This window comes from Dama dama, chromosome 33, assembly GCF_033118175.1.
Source record: "Dama dama isolate Ldn47 chromosome 33, ASM3311817v1, whole genome shotgun sequence".
Taxonomy (NCBI): Eukaryota; Metazoa; Chordata; class Mammalia; order Artiodactyla; family Cervidae; genus Dama; species Dama dama.
The window spans coordinates 3,473,280-3,493,906 of NC_083713.1; the positions used below are offsets into that span (position 1 = coordinate 3,473,280).

Consider the following 20,627-nt stretch of genomic DNA (forward strand, 5'->3'; position numbering starts at 1 on the left):
AAAGACTGGCTGAATGGCTACAAAAACAAGACCCCTATATATTTTGTCTACAAGAGACCAACCTCAAACCTAGTGACACATACAGACTGAAAGTGAAGGGCTGGAAAAAGATATCTCCCACAAATGGAGACTAAAAGAAAGCAGAAGTAGCAATATTCATATCAGATAAAACAGACTTTGAAATAAAGGCCATGAAAAGAGACAAAGAAGGACACTACATAATGATCAAAGGATCAATCCAAGAAGAAGATATAACAATTATAAATATATATGCACCCAACATAGGAGCACCAAAATCTGTAAGGCAAATGCTAACAAGTATGAAAGGGGAAATTAACAGTAACACAATAATAGTGGGGGACTTTAATACCCCACTCACACCTATGGATAGATGAACTAAACAGAAAATTAGCAAGGAAACACAAACTTTAAATGATACAATAGACCGGTTAGACCTAATTGATATCTATAGGATATTTTACCACAAAACAATGAACTTCACCATTTTCTCAAGTGCACACGGAACCTTCTCCAGGATAGATCACATCCTGGGCCATAAATCTAGCCTTCATGAGCTCAAAAAAACTGAAATCATATCAAGCATCTTTTCTGACCACAATGAGATAAGATTAGATGTCAGTTACAGGAAAAAAAAAAAAAAAAACTATTAAAAATACAAACATATGTAGGCTGAACAACACACTCCTGAATAACCAACAAATCACAGAAGAAATCAAAAAAGAAATCAAGATATGCATAGAAATGAATGAAAATGAAAACACAACAACTCAAAACCAATGGGATTCAGTTAAAGCAGTGCTAAGAGGCAGGTTCATAACAATACATGCCTACCTCAAGAAACAGGAAAAAAATCAGATAAATAACCTAACTATACACCTATAGCAACTATAAAAAGAAGAAATGAAGAACCCCAGGGTTAGTAGAAGGAAAAAAAAATCATAAAAACTAGGGCAGAAATAAATGAAAAGGAAAAAAAGAGACCATAGACAAAATCAACAAAGCTAAAAGCCGGTTCTTTGACAAGATAAATAAAATAGACAGACCATTAGCCAGACTCATCAAGAAAAAAAGGGAGATGAATCAAATCAACAAAATTAGAAATGAAAATGGAAAAATCACAACAGACAACATAGAAATACAAACGATCATAAGAGACTACTGTCAGCAACTATATGCCAATAAAATGGACAACTTGGAAGAAATGGACAAATTCTTAGAAAAGTGTAACTTTCCAAAACTGAACCAGGAAGAAATAGAAAATCTTAACAAAACCATCAAAATTACAGAAATAGAAACTGTAATAAAAAATCTTCCAACAATCAAAAGCCCAGGACCATATGGTTTCACAGCTGAATTCTACAAAAAATTTAGATCAGAGCTAACACCTATCCTAGTCAAACTCTTCCAGAAAATTGCAGAGGAAGGTAAACTTCCAAACTCATTCTATGAGGCCACCATTACCTTAATACCACAACTAGACAAAGATGCCACAAAAAAAAAAAGAAAACTACAGGTCAATAGCACTGATGAACATAGATGCAAAAATCCTTAACAAAATTCTAGCAAACAGAATCCAACAACATATTAAAAAAATCATACATCACGACCAAGTGGGCTTTATCCCAGAGATGCAAGGATTCTTCAATATTCACAAATCAATCAATGTAATTCACCACTTTAACAAACTGAAAGATAAAAACCATATGATCATCTCAATAGATGCAGAGGAAGCCGTTGACAAAATTCAACATCAATTTATGATTAAAAACTCTCCAGAAAGCAGGCATAGAAGGAACATACCTCAACATAATAAAAGCCAAATATGATAAACTCACAGCAAACATTATCCTCAATGGTGAAAAATTGAAAGCATTTCCCCTATAAAGTCAGGAATAAGACAAGGATACCCACTCTCACCACCATTATTCAACATAGTTTTGTAAGTTTTAGCCACAACAGTCAGAAAAGAAAAAGAAATAAGAGGAATCCAGATTGGAAAAGAAGTAAAACTCCCACTGTTTGCAGATGACATGATCCTCTGCATAGAAAACCCTAAAAAATCCCTAGAAAATTACTAGAGTGAATCAATCAATATAGTAAAGTTGAAGGATATAAAATTAATACACAGAAATCCCTTGCATTCCTATACCCTAACAATGAGAAAACAGAAAGAGAAATTAAGGAAACAATTTCGTTCACCATTGCAATGAAAAGAATAAAATACTTAGGAATAAATCTACCTAAAGAAACAAAAGACCTATTAATACACAGAAATCCCTTGCATTCCTATACCCTAACAATGAGAAAACAGAAAGAGAAATTAAGGAAACAATTTCGTTTACCATTGCAATGAAAAGAATAAAATACTTAGGAATAAATCTACCTAAAGAAACAAAAGACCTATATAGTTTATAGAAAACTATAAAACACTGGTGAAAGAAATCAAAGAGGACACAAATAGTTGGAGAAATATACCATGTTCATGTATCTGAAGAATCAATATAATGAAAATGAGTATACTATCCAAAGCAATCTATAGATTCAAAGCAATCTCTATATCAAGCTACCAACAGTATTCTTCACAGAACTAGAACAAATAATTTCACAATTTGTATGGAATTACAAAAAACATCAAATAGCCAAAGCAATCTTGAGAAAGAATAATGGAGCTTGAGGAATCAACCTGCCTGACTTCAGGCTATACCAGTACATCTTTGTATTTGAGGAGGTACATGTTTGTGAATCAACTCCCAAGATAAAAGTTATTGTGAATAATTTTGTGATAAAAATTATAACTAAAACAATACATGTTATCCAATCTTTTCTTTGATGCAGTCTTTCCCATTATAAGAGATTATTTATTTAAATATTACACAAAAGGAATAGACTATCAAGATATTTCCCTATAAACTTTCTGTAACAAGTCATTTTGCTCTATCCCAATTTAGAGTAAATTCTACTTTACAGAAAATGAAATTAAAGCAAGTTTACAAACCACAAAGGTTATTCAAGAAAAAAAAAAACAGCAACCAAATAAACAAGTTTGTTAAATAATAGGTGCCTGAGATAAAAGTTGGTTTAACTTAAAATAGTCTAATTTCAACCCCCATAATTTTCCACTTAGTGAATATGTAGAAAGACTTACAAATTTGGGGCTTTCTTCATTTGGTAAATAAAATGTGAAATATAAAAATCGGGCCTTTGAACTATTGCAAGAGTTCAACAAAAGACTTACCTCCATCAGAACAAAGAGTGCTGCAAAGAACAGAAGGGTTGCCCATTCCACTCTGTGTAGAATTATCTCAAAATCATGGATATCAGCTAAAATTAGCAACCAGATGGCACCTAGAATAGCAATCCACCCTGAAAAACAAGTAAACAGACTTATAATTTAACTGTTAAAATGCTAATTCATCTTCAGATTTCTTTTTTAATTGAAGGTAATTGATATTCTGCAAATTGAACACACTTAATATGTATCTTTTGGCTAATATATATACCAAAGAAACCAACACAACAGCCATCAGGATAATGAATATATCCACCATGCCAGCAGTTTACTCATGTCCATATTCTTTTCTCCGTCTCCTTCCTCCTGTCACCCCATCCCACACCCAAGAGACGGTTCATTGCTTTCCTTTCACTGTATAGTTTTTATATCTTCTATAAACACAATCATACAACATGTATTTTATTAACAGACTGCTTCCATTCAACACAATTATTTTAAGATTCTTCAACATTGGTGTGTTCATTCTTCAATTCTTCAGTGTTAGTATTTCATTCTTCTTTTTTGTTAAGTATGGCTATGCCACAGTGCACATACTCATTCACCTTTGATAGACATTTGCATTGCTTCCAGTGGTTGGCTATTACAAATGAATGTGCTATGAACTTTCATATAAATTATCTGTATGTGCATTATTTCAGTTATCTTGGATCAATATCTAGGAGTGGAATTGCTGGATTATATGATAGGCTAATATTATATGAAATACTTGTGTTTTAAGAAACTGTGAAACTGCTTCCCAAAATGGTTGCAACATTTTACAATTCTACCAGTAGTATATAGGAATGCCCATTTGTCCATATTTTCAACACTTAGATTTTTTTTTTTTTTATTTTCCAGTGGGCATAAAATGGCATCTCATTATGATTTCAAATTGCATCCCTCTAATGACTAATGATGTTAAGCACCTTTTCATGTACTTATTTGCCATTCATATATGCTCTTTCATAAAGTTTTTGTTCAAATAGGTTGAGCACATTTTTTTTTCTAAGCAAATAAAACTCAAAATAAGTAGAAAAAAAAATGTGCTGGATCAGAAATCAATGAAATGAAGGTAGAAAATTGTTAGCAAAAAGCAATAATACCAAAACTTGGTTCTTTGAGAAGATCAAGAAGATTGGTAAAGCTTTGTCAATCTAAATAGGATGAAAAGTGAAAAGGAAAAAGAAAATGCCAATATCAAGAATAAGATCAGCAATATGGCTTTAGATTATACAGACATAAAAAGTGCTAGTTTTCTATAGCTGCCATCACAGAGTACTACAAATGTAGTGGCTTGAAATAGCACCTCTTTATTATATCATGGTTTTCATAGATCAGAAGTATGATGAGCTTGGTTGGTCTCTAATTAGGGCCTCAAAACAAATCAAGGTGTTGGCAGGGCTGCATTTCTTTCTAGAGGCTTCAGGACAAAAACTGTTTCCTTACTTATTTCAATTATAGACATAATTCAGTCCCTGCTTATTTTGATTGTAGATATAATTCAATGCAAACTAAAGTCCCTACTTTCTTACTTGCTATTACCCAGGAGTTGTTCTTAGTTTTAAGAAGCCACCCACATTTCTACCTCGTGACTCCCTTCCTCTGTCTTCAGAGACAACAATGGTGGGTCAAGTCAAGTCACTCTCACAATTCAAATCTCTCCCGCTTCTCCTGCTGCATCTCTCCAATTAACTCTCTTCTCTTCCACTTCCATTTTAAGGGCCAATGTTATTACATTGAGCACTCCTGGATAATCTAGGGAAATTTCCCTGTTTTAAGGTTTGTAACCTTAATTTTACCTGCAAAGTCCCTTCTGCCATGTGACATAACATACACAGGTATTAACATCACATATTAGGATGTAGACACCTTTGAGGGCCACATACAGATTAATTGGGAAGAATTAGCATTTTAACAATATTCAGTCTTTAAGAAGTCTATGAACATGGTATATGTCTCTATTTATTAAGGTCTTCTTTAGTTTTTCCTAAGAATGTTTTGTAGAATTTCCAGAACTTATATGGAAATACAAAGGACCTAGAATAGCCAATACAAACTTGAAAAGGAAGAGCAAAATTAGAGAACATACATTACCTAATCAAAACAGTATAGTGGTACAATAATACAGTCAAACTGATCAATGGAGAGCCCAGAAATACACCCACAAGTTAAAGGTCAGATGATTTGCAAGAAAAGTTCAACAACAGTTCAGTGAAGAAATTGTAATTATTTTCATGAATGGTGCTGAAACAATTGAATATTCACAAGCAAAAAAAAATTTCGGGATGCGGAACACATGTAACTCCATGGCTGACTCATGTCAATGTATGACAAAACCCACTACAATATTGTAAAGTAATTAGCCTCCAACTAATAAAAATAAATGAAAAAAAAATTACTTTGATCCATTTATTGAATCATAAACAAAAGTTAGCTATGTGGACAATGAAAAGTGAAAGTGTTAGTCACTCAGTTGTGTCTGACTCTTTGCAACCCCACAGACTGTAGCCCACCAGGCTCCTATGTCTGTGTGATTTCCCAGTCAAGAATACTGACATAGGTAGCCATTCCCTTCTCCAAACGATCTTCCTGACCAAGGGATAGAACCTGTGTCTCCTGCATTGCAGGCAAATTCTTTCCTATCTGAGCCAAAGGAAAACCCACATAGAAATTAAGGCTAAAAATAAAAAATAAAAAATCAGTTCAGTTCAATTCAGTCATTCAGTCGTATATGACTCTTTGCGACGCCATGAATCGCAGCACGCCAGGCCTCCCTGTCCATCACCAACTTCCGGAGTTTACTCAAACTCATGCCCATCGAGTCAGTGATGCCATCCAGCCATCTCATCCTCTGTCGTCCCCTTCTCCTCCTGCCCCCAATCCCTCCCAGCATCAGGGTCTTTTCCAATGAGTCAACTGTTTGCTTCAGGTGGCCAAAGTATTGGAGTTTCAGCTTCAGCATCAGTCCTCCCAATGAACACCCAGGACTGATCTCCTTCAGGATGGACTGGTTGGACCTCCTTGCAGTCCAAGGGACTCTGAAGAGTCTTCTCCAACACCACAGTTCAAAAGCATCAATTTTTCGGCGCTCAGCTTTCTTCACAGTCCAACTCTCACATCCATACATGACCACTGAAAAAACCATGGCCTTGACCAGACGGACCTTTGTTGGTAAAGTAATGCCTCTGCTTTTTAATATGCTATCTAGGTTGGTCATAACTTTCCATCCAAGGAGTAAGCGTCTTTTAATTTCATGGCTGCAGTCACCATCTGCAGTGATTTTGGAGCCCCAAAAAATAAAGCCTGACACTGTTTTCACTGTTCCCCATCTATTTCCCATGAGGTGATGGGACCAGATGCCATGATCTTAGTTTTCTGAATGTTGAGCTTTAAGCCAGCTTTTTGACTCTCCTCTTTCACTTTCATCAAGAGGCTTTTTAGTTCCTCTTCACTCTCTGCCATAAGGGTGCTGTCATCTGCATATCTGAGGTTATTAATATTTCTCCTGGCAATCTTGATTCCAGCTTGTGCTTCTTCCAGCCCAGCATTTCTCATGATGTACTCTGCATAGAAGTTAAATAAGCAGGGTGACAATATACAGCCTTGACGTACTCCTTTTCCTATTTGGAACCAGTCTGTTGTTCCATGACCAGTTCTAACTGTTGCTGCCTGACCTGCATACAGGTTTCTCAAGAGGTAGGTCAGGTGGTCTGGTTTTCCTATCTCTTTCAGAATTTTCCACAGTTTATTGTGATCCACACAGTCGAAGGCTTTGGCATAGTCAATAAAGCAGAAATAGATGTTTTTCTGGAACTCTCTTGCTTTTTCGATGATCCAGTGGATATTGGCAATTTGATCTCTGGTTCCTTGGCCTTTTCTAAAACCAGCTTGAACATCTGGAAGTTATCGGTTCATGTATTGCTGAAGCCTGGCTTGGAGAATTTTGAGCATTACTTTACTAGTATGTGAGATGACTGCAATTGTGTGGTAGTTTGAGCATTCTTTGGCATTGCCTTTCTTAGGGATTGGAATGAAAACTGACCTTTTCCAGTCCTGTGGCCACTGCTGAGTTTTCCAAATTTGCTGGCATATTGAGTGCAACACTTTCACAGCATCATCTTCCAGGATTTGAAATAGTTCCACTGGAATTCCATCACCTCCACTAGCTTTGTTCGTAGTGATCCTTTCTAAGGCCCACTTGACTTCACATTCCAGGATGTCTGGCTCTAGGTCAGTGATCACATCACTGTGATTATCTGGGTCATGAAGATCTTTTTTCGACAGTTGTTCTGTGTATTCTTGCTACCTCTTCTTAATATCTTCTGCTTCTGTTAGGTCCATACCATTTCTGTCCTTTATTGAGCCCATCTTTGCATGAAATGTTCCCTTGGTATCTCCAATTTTCTTGAAGAGATCTCTAGTCTTTCCCATTCTGTTGTTTTCCTCTATTTCTTTGCATTGATCACTGAGGAAGGCTTTCTTTTCTCTCCTGGCTATTCTTTGGAACCCTGCATTCAAATGGGAATATCTTTCCATTTTTCCTTTGCTTTTCACTTCTCTTCATTTCACAGCTATTTGTAAGGCCTCCTCAGACAACCATTTTGCCTTTTTGCATTTCTTTTCCATGGGGATGGTCTTGATCCCTGTCTCCTGTACAATGTCACCAACCTCCGTCCATAGTTCATCAGGCTCTCTGTCTATCAGATCTAGTCCCTTAAATCTATTTCCTACTCTCACTGTATAGTCATAAGGGATGTGATTTAGGTCATACCTGAATGGTCTAGTGGTTATCCCGACTTTCTTGAATTTAAATCTGAATTTGGCAATAAGGAGTTCATGATCTGAGCCACAGTCAGCTCCCAGTCTTGTTTTTACTGACTGTATAGAGCTTCTCCATCTTTGGCTGCAAAGAATATAATCAATCTGATTTTGGTGTTGACCATCTGGTGATGTCCATGTGTAGAGTCTTCTCTTGTGTTGTTGGAAGAGGGTGTTTGCTATGACCAGTGCGTTCCCTTGGCAAAACTCTATTAGCCTTTGCCCTGCTTCATTCCGTACTCAAAGGCCAAATTTGCCTGTTACTCCAGGTGTTTCTTGACTTCCTACTTTTGCATTCCAATCCCTTATAATGAAAAGGACATCTTTTTTGGGTGTTAGTTCTAAAAGGTCTTGTAGGTCTTCATAGAACCGTTCAACTTCAGCTTCTTCACTGTTACTGGTTGGGGCATAGGCTTGGATTACTGTGATATTGAATGATTTGCCTTGGAAACGAACAGAGATCATTCTGTCGTTTTTGAGATTGCATCCAAGTACTGCATTTCAGACTCTCTTGTTAACCATGATGGCTACTCCATTTCTTCTAAGAGATTCCTGACCACAGTAGTAGATATAATGGTCATCTGAGTTAAATTCACCCATTCCAGTCCATTTTAGTTCGCCGATTCCTAGAATGTCTACATTCACTTTTGCCATCTCCTATTTGACCACTTCCAATTTGCCTTGATTCATGGACCTAACATAAAGAAGGCTTAATGCAAAAGAATTGATGATTTTGAACTGTGGTGTTGGGGAAGACTGTTGAGAGTCCCTTGGACTCCAAGGAGATCAAACCAGTCAATCCTAAAGGAAATCAGTCCCGAATATTCATTGGACGGACTGACGCTGAAGCTGAAACTCCAATACCTTGGCCACCTGATGCAAAGAGTGAACTCATTGGAAAAGGTTGTGATGCGAAGAGTCAACTCATTGGAAAAGACCGTGATGCTGGAAAAGATTGAAGACAGGAGGAGAAGGGTGCAGCATAGGATGAGTAGGTTGGATGGCATCATTGACTCAATGGACACAAATTTGAGCAAAGTCCAGGAGATAGTGAAGGACAGGGAAGCCTGGCGTGCTACAGTCCATGGGGTCACAAAAAGTTGAACATGACTGAGTGATTGAACAACACCACCACTTTAATAGAATGAAAGGGAAAAAATAATCTGATTATCTCAATTGACACAGAAAAGGTATTTGACAAAATCCAGAATCTTTATAATTAAAAATATCCAGAAAAATAAGAATAGAAGGGAAGTTTCTTCATCAGCACAATAAAGGAACTTTACAAAAAACCCACAGCTAACAAACACCATACTCATTAGTGAAATGATGAAAGCTTAAGCTTTAGCTTAAGATCATGCACAAAATAAGTATGCCCACTTTTATCACTTCTATTCAACACTGAACTGGAACTTCAATGCAGAAAAAAAATATCAAGAAAAAGAAATAAAAGGTCTCTTAGTTGGAAAGAAAGAAGTAAAACTAAATACTAACAGATGACATGGTTTTATACATAGAAAATCTCCAGAAAAAGAATCCAGAAAAAAGCAACAAACAATTTGCAGGGTATGAAATCAATGCACAAGTATCAGTTGCATTTCTATATATTTGTAATAAGTTATCCGGAAAAAATAAGTAGGCAACTGCATTTTAAGAGCATCTAAAAGAATAGAAAAAAGCAAAAGTGTTAGCCCTCAGTTGTGTCCATTTCTTTACAACCCCATAGACTGTAGCCAACTAGGCGCCCCTGTCTTGTTATTTTCCAGGCACAAATTCTGTAGTGGGGTTGCCATTTCCTTCTCCAGGGGATCTTCCCAATCCAGGGATCAAATTCAGCTCTCCTGCATTGCAGGCAGATTCTTTACTGTCTGAGCCATCAGGGAAGCCCAAGAATAGAATACCAGGGAATAAATAAACTGGAAAGGTAAAAGATTTGTACACTGAAAACTAGAAACATTGCTGGAAAAAGAAATTAACAAAGAGAAATCCCATCTTTATGGGTAGAAAACCTTAATATTTCTAAGATGTTAATATGACCCAAAGAGACCTACAGATTAAGCATAATTTCTAACAAAATGCTTTCCTTGCATAAATGGAAAATCCAACTCTCAAAATCATGGGATTTCAAGGGTTCCCAAACAGCCAAAACCATTTGAAAAAGAGCAAAGTCAGAGAACTCATATTTTCTAATTTCAAAAGTTGCTACAAAGCTACAGTAATAAAAAACAGTGGGGTACTGGAATAGAATTTAGAGTCCATAAATAAACCCATATTTCTATGACCAATTGATTTTTGAGAAGGCTGTCACATCCATTCAATGGAAAAAGAGTCATCTCTTCAACAAATGGAGCTAGGACAACTGAATTTCCACATGCAAAAGAATAAAGTTGGACCCCTTCATCACACCATATACAAAATTAACTCCGAACGTATCAGTGAAAGTTAAAGCCATAAAAGTCTTAGAAGAAAACATAAAGGTAAATCTTTCTGACCTTGGATTTAGCAATGGATTCTTAGACATGATAGTAAAACACAAACAACATAGGAAAAAATAAATTGGACTTCATCAAAATTAAAACTTTTTGTGCATCAAAAGACATTATCAGAGAGAACAAGATGGTGGAGGAGTAGGTGGGTGTGGAGTGCCGGGAGCCAGCACACGAGATCCCACCCATGACAAGGTCATGAGGAGAAGGCCTGACAAGCAAGGCAGATCAGGACTTCAGGAATTTCAAAAAGCTGCCCCGGCGCTCACCTTAAAGATGATCTCTGTCTTTCTGATGCTTGCTATATTAGACTACTCCCTAATTTCTGTGACACAGGTAGAAGGCCTTCCCCGATTTCTCTCCAAATAGAATCAACTTAGAACTTTAATCAACATGTCCCCTGGAAGGCGGTATCCTATAAGATTATCCAGGATGAAAGGAGTGTTTCAATTTAGACCCCTTTGCTGGCATTCTAGCCTGCTTGGCAAATGCGTACTAATGCACATGACTGCTCACAACACCTTAATCATGAACAGCATAAAGAACCTGATCACACAAAGGCCCTAATAGGTACAGAGCCCTTCGGGAGTGAAGAAGCCCTATTAGAGGACATAAAAATATTAGTCTAAAAGCTCTAGTTAAAGATTTAGAAAAATAAGAATTTAGAATTGTTAATTTTAACCAGGAATGCTAAACAGGTGCTGCCTCGCTGGAGCTGCAGAGTCTTTGTGTGGTAAACCTTTTAGATAAATTTAACTGATAACTTCTGCAAAAGGACTGACCTTTGTGTTCATTAAAGAATAGATTACCGAAAACAGCTTTGCATTCACCTAGGTCACAAAATGTCAATAGGCCCCAAGGCCAGAAGATAATGTACAAGACCCTCATAAACAAAGAAGCATGCAGAAAACAGCCTGGTTTCGTGAAGAACAAGCTGATGTAATATTAAACTATCTTCCCCTTAGAAATGTACCAATTTAGGGTATAAAAGCCACGGTAAAAAATAAAGCATTGCCAGACTGCCAGACTCTACTACACCCCCACCCCACCCCCACCCCCCAGTCTGGTCTCTCTCTCTCTCTCTCTCTCTCTCTCTCTCCGTCTCTCCCTCTCTCTCCCTCTCTCTCTCTCTCTCTCTCTCTCTCTCTCTCTCTCTCTCTCTCGTTTTCTCGACGACGCTGTTCATCCTGAGGGTATCCCCTGGATCCTGCTGAGGCTAGACCCCAGCAGTGGAGTACATCTCTCTCCATGGATACATCAGGAAAAAACCTTCTGACACAGAAGTGTATGCAGAACACCAGCTGACAGTGGACAGGAGTACCTGACCAGTGGAAAAGAATATATAGAACCATGCAAAACTCGGTAGGATGAAGGAACTGGGGCAGAAAACAGAAGTGTTAGTAGGACTGGACCTGCCCTTGGTGGGTGGGGGAACTGAAGCAGGAGTTCTATCCCCACATCAGGGCAATTGTCTGAGTCAGAGGAAAAACATTTAAGGCTGAGAGGGAAACAGCTATCTGTGGCAGCCTAAATGGAATGAGAATCATACAGTCCTCGCCACAGCCATACATACCCCAGAAGGGACACCAGTCCCCTGGAAGGTGCAGCGACTGGGAGCTGGAGTTTAGGGATTGTGGAGCAATCCCAGGGTGAGGGCTGCTGTTGACTGCTGAGAGACAGATCAAGGTGATGTGAGGGAAGAGATTGTGGTGGGAAATGCCTGTGGAGGAAAGCCAGGCAGCCATGGAAACAAGGCAATACTGCTGAGTCATGTGTACCAGGTGAAGCCATCACTACAGCCTCTCTCCCCCACACGCCAGCATTGGCAGTTGACCATTAGAGAGGCTGGCCCACCAAACACCTGATGCACTGAACTACAGAGTAGGACCCCACCCATGGTGCTCCTTTAGGTGACTGGTGGGCTGAACTACAGAGTAGGACCCCACCAAGGGTGCCTCTTTAAGTGCCTGATGCCACCGATCTACAGAGTAGGACCCAAGCCAGCGGGGCCCCTCTATGTGCCCGACATACCAAACAACAGAGAAGGACCTCAGGCAAGGGAGCCCTCTAAGTGCCTGAACCTGCAGAGCGATGAAGAAAAACTGGCTATAAAAGGCCTTCTGATTGCCAGCTACAAAAGGCTTGAAAAAAGCCTCTGATAGGGCCATAACTCCTGCATTGCAGGCAGTCCATGTCCCTGCACACTTGGCACTGCCAGGGTCCCTGCAAGCCAAGCAGCTGTGCCATCTTCATGCTCAACTCTCACTGGGACAGAGCTACCACAGGCAAAAACAGTCTTGCCTCTATGCACACAGGATTGCTTCAGTAGTGCCCGACTCTTTGCAACCCTGTAGACTGTGGCCTGCCAGGCTTCTCTGTCAGGGAAGGGGGTTCTCCAGGCAAGAATACTGGAGCATATTGGCCAATACCAGTTGCCATACCCTTCTAGAGCACTATATTTCCTGCTGCCCAAGCCGCCAACTCCCCTGAGTACCTGGTGCTGCCAGAACCCCTGCAATCCAAGCAGCTGCATCACCCCCACACCTGACCCTCACAGGGCCAAACCAAGTCCTCCAGGGCAGCCTCAGGAGCAAACCCCAGTGGATGAACTACATGTAGAAGTGGAAATAAAACCACAATTGAAACCCAGCGGCAGTATGACTAAGGAAGAAGACCCAAAACCTTTCCACCAAGCTGTACAAGCTGCAGATTAAATCCACACGATCAACTAGGCAGACTGTGTCTATGGAATCTATAAAAGATCACTAAAAGCTCCCACAAAAGAAAATGCACTAGTTCTGATAGCTGTGGACACTTGAAGCAAGAACACAGAGGAGTAGGACCACATTAGAACCTGAGCTGCCCTCATAACAGGTCCAGAGGTCTCAGCTGGTGTTCTGCATGCACTTCTGTGTTGGAGGGCATCCTAGGGAGGTGAGGTGGACTGTGACTCCCAGCAAGAGAAAGGACTCTGACAGCCATGACTCAAGAGAAACATTTATTATTCTTACGTTTTGACTTGTTCTGTAGATTCTTTTGGATCTTTTTTCTCTGCCCACCCCCCATTGTAGTTGTTGCTTTTATTGGCACTATGCAATCTAATTAAACTTCTGAGCTTTTTTTATCTTTGTCAGCCACATTTTTTATTGTTGTTATAAACCTCTGCCTCTATGCTAAGCTTTTGCCATTCTGGGGAGTTTTCCTTTTTTCTTTTTTCTCTTTTTTTAATTTTAATTTTTAATTTTTTAAACCTATTATTATTTTTCTACATTTATTCCTTTGTTTTTCCTACTGCGTTTTTCTCTTTGTGGTTAATCTTTAATGTATATAAATCTTTTTTATCTACATCTATTTAACTTTGCATACTTATTCTTTCATTCTTCTCTTTCTTCCTTTTCCTCTCAACATATTTGATAGTTTTATTTTCATTGCTTTATTCCCCAATTGGCACCTTGCTTTCATTTTGTTTTCCAGTTTCTGCTTTAGTTAGTTTTCTTCTGGTAGACATAATTTTTGGTTTCCTTTGCTTGCTGGGTCAAACTATTGAACTTTATTTTTGTTGGACTGTTTTGATTTTTCTTATGGGTGTATATGTATATGTGTATATTCAGTCACAATTTTTATTGTTATTATAAGCCTCTGCATCTATATTGGGCTTTTGCACTTCTGTGGCGTTTTCTGTTTGTTTGGTTTTTTTTTCCTTTTTTCTTTCTTCTTCCATTTTTTTCTTTCCTCCTTTTTATAATTTTAACTTTCAATTTTTTAAAACCTATTGTTTTTTATACATTTATCCCTTTGTTTTCCTTTTTTACTGTTCTTTTCCCCTTGCAGTTAATCCTTCATGTATATAAATCTTCTTCATCTACCTCTATTTAACTTTGCATATCTATTCTTTCTTCCTTTTCTTTCTTTCCTTTCCTCTCAACATATTTGTTAGTTTTGTTTTCATTGCTTTATTCCCCACTTGACACCTTGCTTTAGTTTTGTTTTCTGCTTTGTGCTTTTTTTTTTTTTCATTTATTTTTATTAGTTGGAGGCTAATTACTTTACAATATTGTAGTGGTTTTTGTCATACATTGACATGAATCAGCCATGGATTTACATGTATTCCCCATCCCGATCCCCTCTCCCACCTCCCTCTCCACCCAGTTCCTCTGGGTCTTCCCAGTGCACCAGGCCTGAGCACTTGTCTCATGCATCCAGCCTGGGCTGGATCTGTTTCACCCTAGATAATATGCATGTTTCTATACTGTTCTCTCAAAACATCCCAACCTCGCCTTCTCCCACAGAGTCCAAAAGTCTATTTTACTTAGTTTTGTTCTTAACAAGAAAATGCAATTTTTGATTTCCTTTCTTCACCAGGTCAATCTACTGTACTTTATTTTTGTTGGACTGTTTTGACTTTACTCATGGGTGTATATGTATATGTGTATATTCCATTATTTTAATTGTTATTTGCCTGATTTTGTAACTGCCACTTGTCTGGGGTTCATCTTTGCTTTCTCATTTTTGGATATTTGTTTTAATCTCACTTAATGACATAACGAACCACTTGAATCTTCATTCCTGACCAGAGATCAATCCCTGAGCCTTTGGAGTGGGAATACTGACTCTAAGACACTGGACAACCATAAAACTAACCCTAGGGAGTAGCAAATAGTGAGAACTCACACAAAGGAAACCACCTGAATAAAAGATGACCCAGTATCACCCAACCACCAGTAGCACCCTGTGCAGGACGCCTCATCTAAACAACAAACAAAACAAAAATACAAACCAAATCATCAGCAGACGGGAGGACCACCTCACTCAGCCTTGCTCATCAGAGGGAAAACAAACAAATAAACAAACAAAAACTCGCACAAATCTCACCCTATAGGAACCTTACAGAAACCACTGGACCAACCATGGGGGGGCAGAAACCAAAAGGAAGAAAGAATTCAGCCATGAGGCCTGGGAAAAGGAGCTCTCAAACACAAGAAGTTTAAAAAAATAATAATAATCAAAAGGCAGAGAAATACTAAACAAGTGAAGAAACAAACTAGAAACACAGAAGCCCAAATAAATGAAGAGGAAATAGGCAAACTACCTGAAAAGGAATTCAGAATAATGATAGTAAATATGATAAAAAAAAAACATTGAAAACAAAATGGTGAAAATGCAAGAATCAATTAACAAAGACCTAGAAGAATTAAAGAATAAACATATAGAGACAAACAACACAATTATTAGGATTAAAAATACTCTAGAAGGAATCAATAGCATAATATCTAAAGCAAAAGAACTAATCAGTGAGCTGGAAGATAAAATGGTGGAAATAACTTCTAAAGATCAGAATAAAGTAGAGAATGAAAAGAACTGAGGATAGTCTCAGAGACCTCAAGGACAATATCAAATGCACCAACATTCAAATTATATGGGGTCCCCAAAGAAAAAGAGAAAAAGAAAGGGTATGAAAAATTTTTGAAGAGATTATAGTTGAAAAATTCCCCAACATGAAAAAGGAAATAGACAATCAAGTCTAAGAGGCATAAAGAGTTCCATACAGGATAAACCCAAGGAGAAACATGCCAAGACACATACTAATCAAACTAACAAAGACTAAACACAAAGAAAGAATATTAAAAGCAGCAAGGGAGAAGCAACAAGTACCCTACAAGGGAAACCCCATACACTTAACAGCTGATCTTTCAGCAGAAACTCTGCAGGCCAGAAGGGAATGGCATGATATATTTAAAGTACTAAAAGGGAAAAATCTACACCCAAGATTACTGTATCCAGCAAGGATCTCATTCAAAATTGTTGGAGGAAATAAAAAGCTTTTCATACAAGCAAAAGTTAAGAGAATTCAGTACCACCAAACCAGCTTTACAACAAATGTGAAAGGGACTTATATAGTTGAGAAACACAAGAGAATAAAAAGATCTACAAAATCAACCCCAAACAATTAAGAAAATGGCAATAGGAACATATATATCAATGATTACTTTAAATGTAAATGGAATAAATGCTCCAACCAAAAGACACAGACTGGCTGAATGGATACAAAAACAAGATGCATACATACACTGTGTACAAGAAACCCTCTTCAGACCTAAAGACACATATAGACTGAATGTGAGAGGCTGGAAAAATATATTCCACACAAATGGGAAGCAAAAGAAAGCTGGAGTAGCAATCCTCATATCAGACAAAACAGACCTTAAAATAAAGAATATTACAAGAGATAAGAAAGGACACTACATAATGATCAAGGGATCAATCCAAGAGGAAGACATAACAATTGTAAATATCTATGTCCCTGACATAGGTGCACCTCGGTACATAAGACAAACACTAACAGACATAAAAGGAAAAATTGACAGTAACACAATAATAGTAGGAGATTTTAACACCCCACTCACACCAATGGACAGAGCATCAAAACAGAAAATTAATAAGGAAACACAAGTCTTAAATGATATGTTAGATAAGATGGATCTCATTGATATCTTTAGGACATTCCATCCAAATACAGAAGAATGCACCTTCTTCTCAAGTGCACATGGAACATTCTCCAGGATAGACCACATGTTGGGTCACAAATCAAACCTCATAAATTTAAGAAAATTGAGATCATATCAGTCATCTTCTCTGACCACAACACTATGAGATTAGATGTCAATTACAAGAAAAAAAAAACTGTAAGAAACACAAATACACAGAGATTAAACAACATGTTTCTAAATAACCGACAGGTTACTGAAGAAATCAAAGGGGAAATAAAAAAATTTCTACAAACAAATGACAACGAAAACATGACAACTCAAAACCTATGTGATGCAGCAAAAGCAGCTCTAAGAGGAAAGTTTATAGCAATACAACCCTACTTCAAGAAACAAGAAAAACATCAAATAGACAACTTAACTTACACCTAAAACAACTGGAAAAAGAACAAAAAAAAAAAAAAAACCCAAAATTAGTAGAAGGAAAGAAATCATAAAGATCTGAGCAGAAATAAATGAAAACAAAGTGAAAGAAACAATAGTAAAGATTAATAAAACTAAAAGCTGGTTCTTTGAGAAGATAAACAAAACTGAGAAACCTTTAGCCAGAATCATCAAGAAAAAAACAGAGAAGAATCAAATCAACAAAATTAGAAATGAAAAAGGAGAGGTTATGACAGACAATGCAGAAATACAAAGGATTATAAGAGACTGTTATGAAAAACTATATGCCAACAAAATGGATAATCAGGAAGAAATGGACAGACTCTTAGAAAAGTTCAATCTTCCAAGACTGAACCAGGAAGAAATAGAAATTATGAACAACCTAATTACAAGCTTTGAAATTTAAGCTGTGATCAAAAATCTTGCAAAAAACAAAAGCCCAGGACCAGATGGCTTCACAGGAGAATTCTATCAAACATTTAAAGAAATCTTTCTAAGACTCTTTCAAAAAATTTCAGAGGACGGAACACTTCCAAACTCATTCTATAATGCCACCATCACCCTGATACCAACACCAGACAAAGACAACACAAAAAAAGAAAACTACAGGCCAATATCACAGATGAAGATAGATGCAAAAATCCTCAACAAAATTTTACCAAACAGAACTCAGAAACACATCAAAAAAGCTCATACCCCATGATCAATTGTGTTTATTCCAGGAATGCAAGGATTCTTCAATATACACAAATCAATCAATGTGGTACACCATATTAACAAACTGAAAGATAAAAACCATATGATATTCTCAATAGATGCAGAAAAAGCCTTTGACAAATTTCAGCACCCATTTATGATTAAAACTCTTCAAAATATGGGCATAGAAGGAACCTACCTCAACATAGTAAAGACCAAATATGATAGGCCTATGGAAAATGTTATTCTCAATGGTAAAAAACTGAAAGCATTCCCCCTAAGATCAGGAACAAGACAAGGGTGTCCACTTTCATCACTATTATTCAACATAGTTCTGGAAGTCCTAGTCACAGCAATCAGAGAAGAAAAAGAAATAAAAGGAATCCAGATCAGAAAGGAAGTAAAGGTCTCACTGTTTGCAGATGAAATGATATTGTACATAGAAAATCCTAAAGCTAGTATCAGAAAATTACTAGAGCTAATCAGTGAATTTAGCAAAGTTGCAGGATACAAAATCAATACATAGAAATTACTTGCATTTCTATATACTAACAATGAAAAATCAGAAAGAGAATTTAAGGAATAAATCCCACTCACCATTGCAACAAAAAGAATTAAATATCTAGGAATAAACTTACCTAAGGAGACAAAATAATTCTACACAGAAAATTATAAGACACTGATGAAAGAAATCAAGTCGACATAAACAGATGAAGAGATATTCCATGTTCCCGAGTAGAAGAATCGATATTGTGAAACTGATTATACTACCAAATGCAATCTACAAATTCAATGCAATCCCTATCAAATTACCAATGGCATTTTTCACAGAACTAGAACAAAAAATTTCACAATTCATATGGAAACACAAAAGATCCTGAATAGCCAAAGCAATCTTGAGAAAGAAGAATGGAGCTGGAGGAATCAACCTTCCTGGCTTCAGATTATACTACAAATCTACAGTCATCTAGAAAGTATGGTACTGGCACATAAACAGAAATATAGACCAATGGAACAAGACAGAGAACCCATAAATAAACCCATACACATATAGGTACCTTATTTTTGACAAAGGAGGAAAGAATATACAATAGGGCTAAGACAGCCTCTTCAATAAATGGTGCTGGGAAAACTGGACAGCTACATGTAAAAGAATGAAATTAGAACACTTCCTAACACCATACACAAAGATAAACTCAAAATGAATTAAAGACCTAAATGTAAGACCAGAAACTATAAAACTCTTAGAGGAAAACATAGGAAGAACAACCAATGATATAAATCAAAGCAAGATCCTCTATGACTCACCTCCTAGAGTAATGGAAATAAAAACAAAAGTAAACAAGTGGGACCTGATTAAACTTAAAAAAAAGCTTTTGCACAGCAAAGGAAACTACAAGCAAGGTGAAAAGACAATCCTCAGAATGGGAGAGACTAATAGTAAATGAAATAACTGACAAAGGATTAATTTCCAAAATATATAAGGAGCTCATATGACTCAATACCAGAAAAACAAACAACACAGTCAAAAAGTGGGAAAAAGACCTAAACAGACGTTTCTCCAAAGAAGACATGCAGATGGATAACAAACACATGAAAAGATGCTCAACTTCACTCATTATTAGAGAAATGCAAATCAAAAGCACAATGAGATATCACCTCACACCAGTCAGAATGGCCCTCATCAAAGAGTCTACAAACAGTAAGACTGGAGAAGTTGTGGAGAAGAGGGAACACTCTTGCACTCTTCATGGGAATGTAAACTGATACAGCCACTAAGGACAACTGCATGGTGATTCCTTTAAAAACCAGGAATAGAACAACCATATGACTCAGCAATCCCACTCCTAGGCATATACACTGAGGAAACCAAAATTGAAAAAGACACATGTCTCCCACTGTTCACTGCACCACTATTAACAATAGCTAGAACATGGAAGCAACCTAGATGTCCATCAACAGATGATGGATAAAGAAGTTGTGGTATATATACACAATGGAATATTACTCAGCCATTAAAAGGAACCTAGAACCTATTATACAGAGTGAAGTGAGTCAGAGAAAAATAAATATCATATTCTAACACATATATACAGAATCTAGAAAAATGGTACTGAAGAATTTATTTACAGGGCAGCAATGGGGAAACAGACATAGAGAATAGACTTATGGACATGGGGAGAGGGGAGGAGAGGGAGAGATGTATGGAAAGAGTAACATGGAAACTTGCATTACCATATGTAATTATATAGCCAATGGGAATTTGTGGTATGGCTCAGGAAACTCACACAGGGCTCTGTATCAACCTGGAGGGGTGGGATGGGGAGGGAGCGGGAGGGAGGTTAAAAAGAGAGGGGATATATGTATACCTATGGCTGATTCATGTTGAGCTTTGACAGAAAACAG

The 20,627-nt window shown here is 37.3% G+C and overlaps 1 protein-coding gene across 1 annotated transcript in view; it reads right to left on the bottom strand.

Annotated features, from left to right (window-relative positions):
* Positions 1–20,627, bottom strand: part of OCA2 (OCA2 melanosomal transmembrane protein) — a 245,469-nt gene that overhangs the window by 54,026 nt on the left and 170,816 nt on the right. The window contains exon 19 of the mRNA XM_061135017.1: positions 3,257–3,384. Coding sequence (XP_060991000.1) covers positions 3,257–3,384 — 128 coding nt within the window. The remainder of the gene's footprint in view (positions 1–3,256; positions 3,385–20,627) is intronic.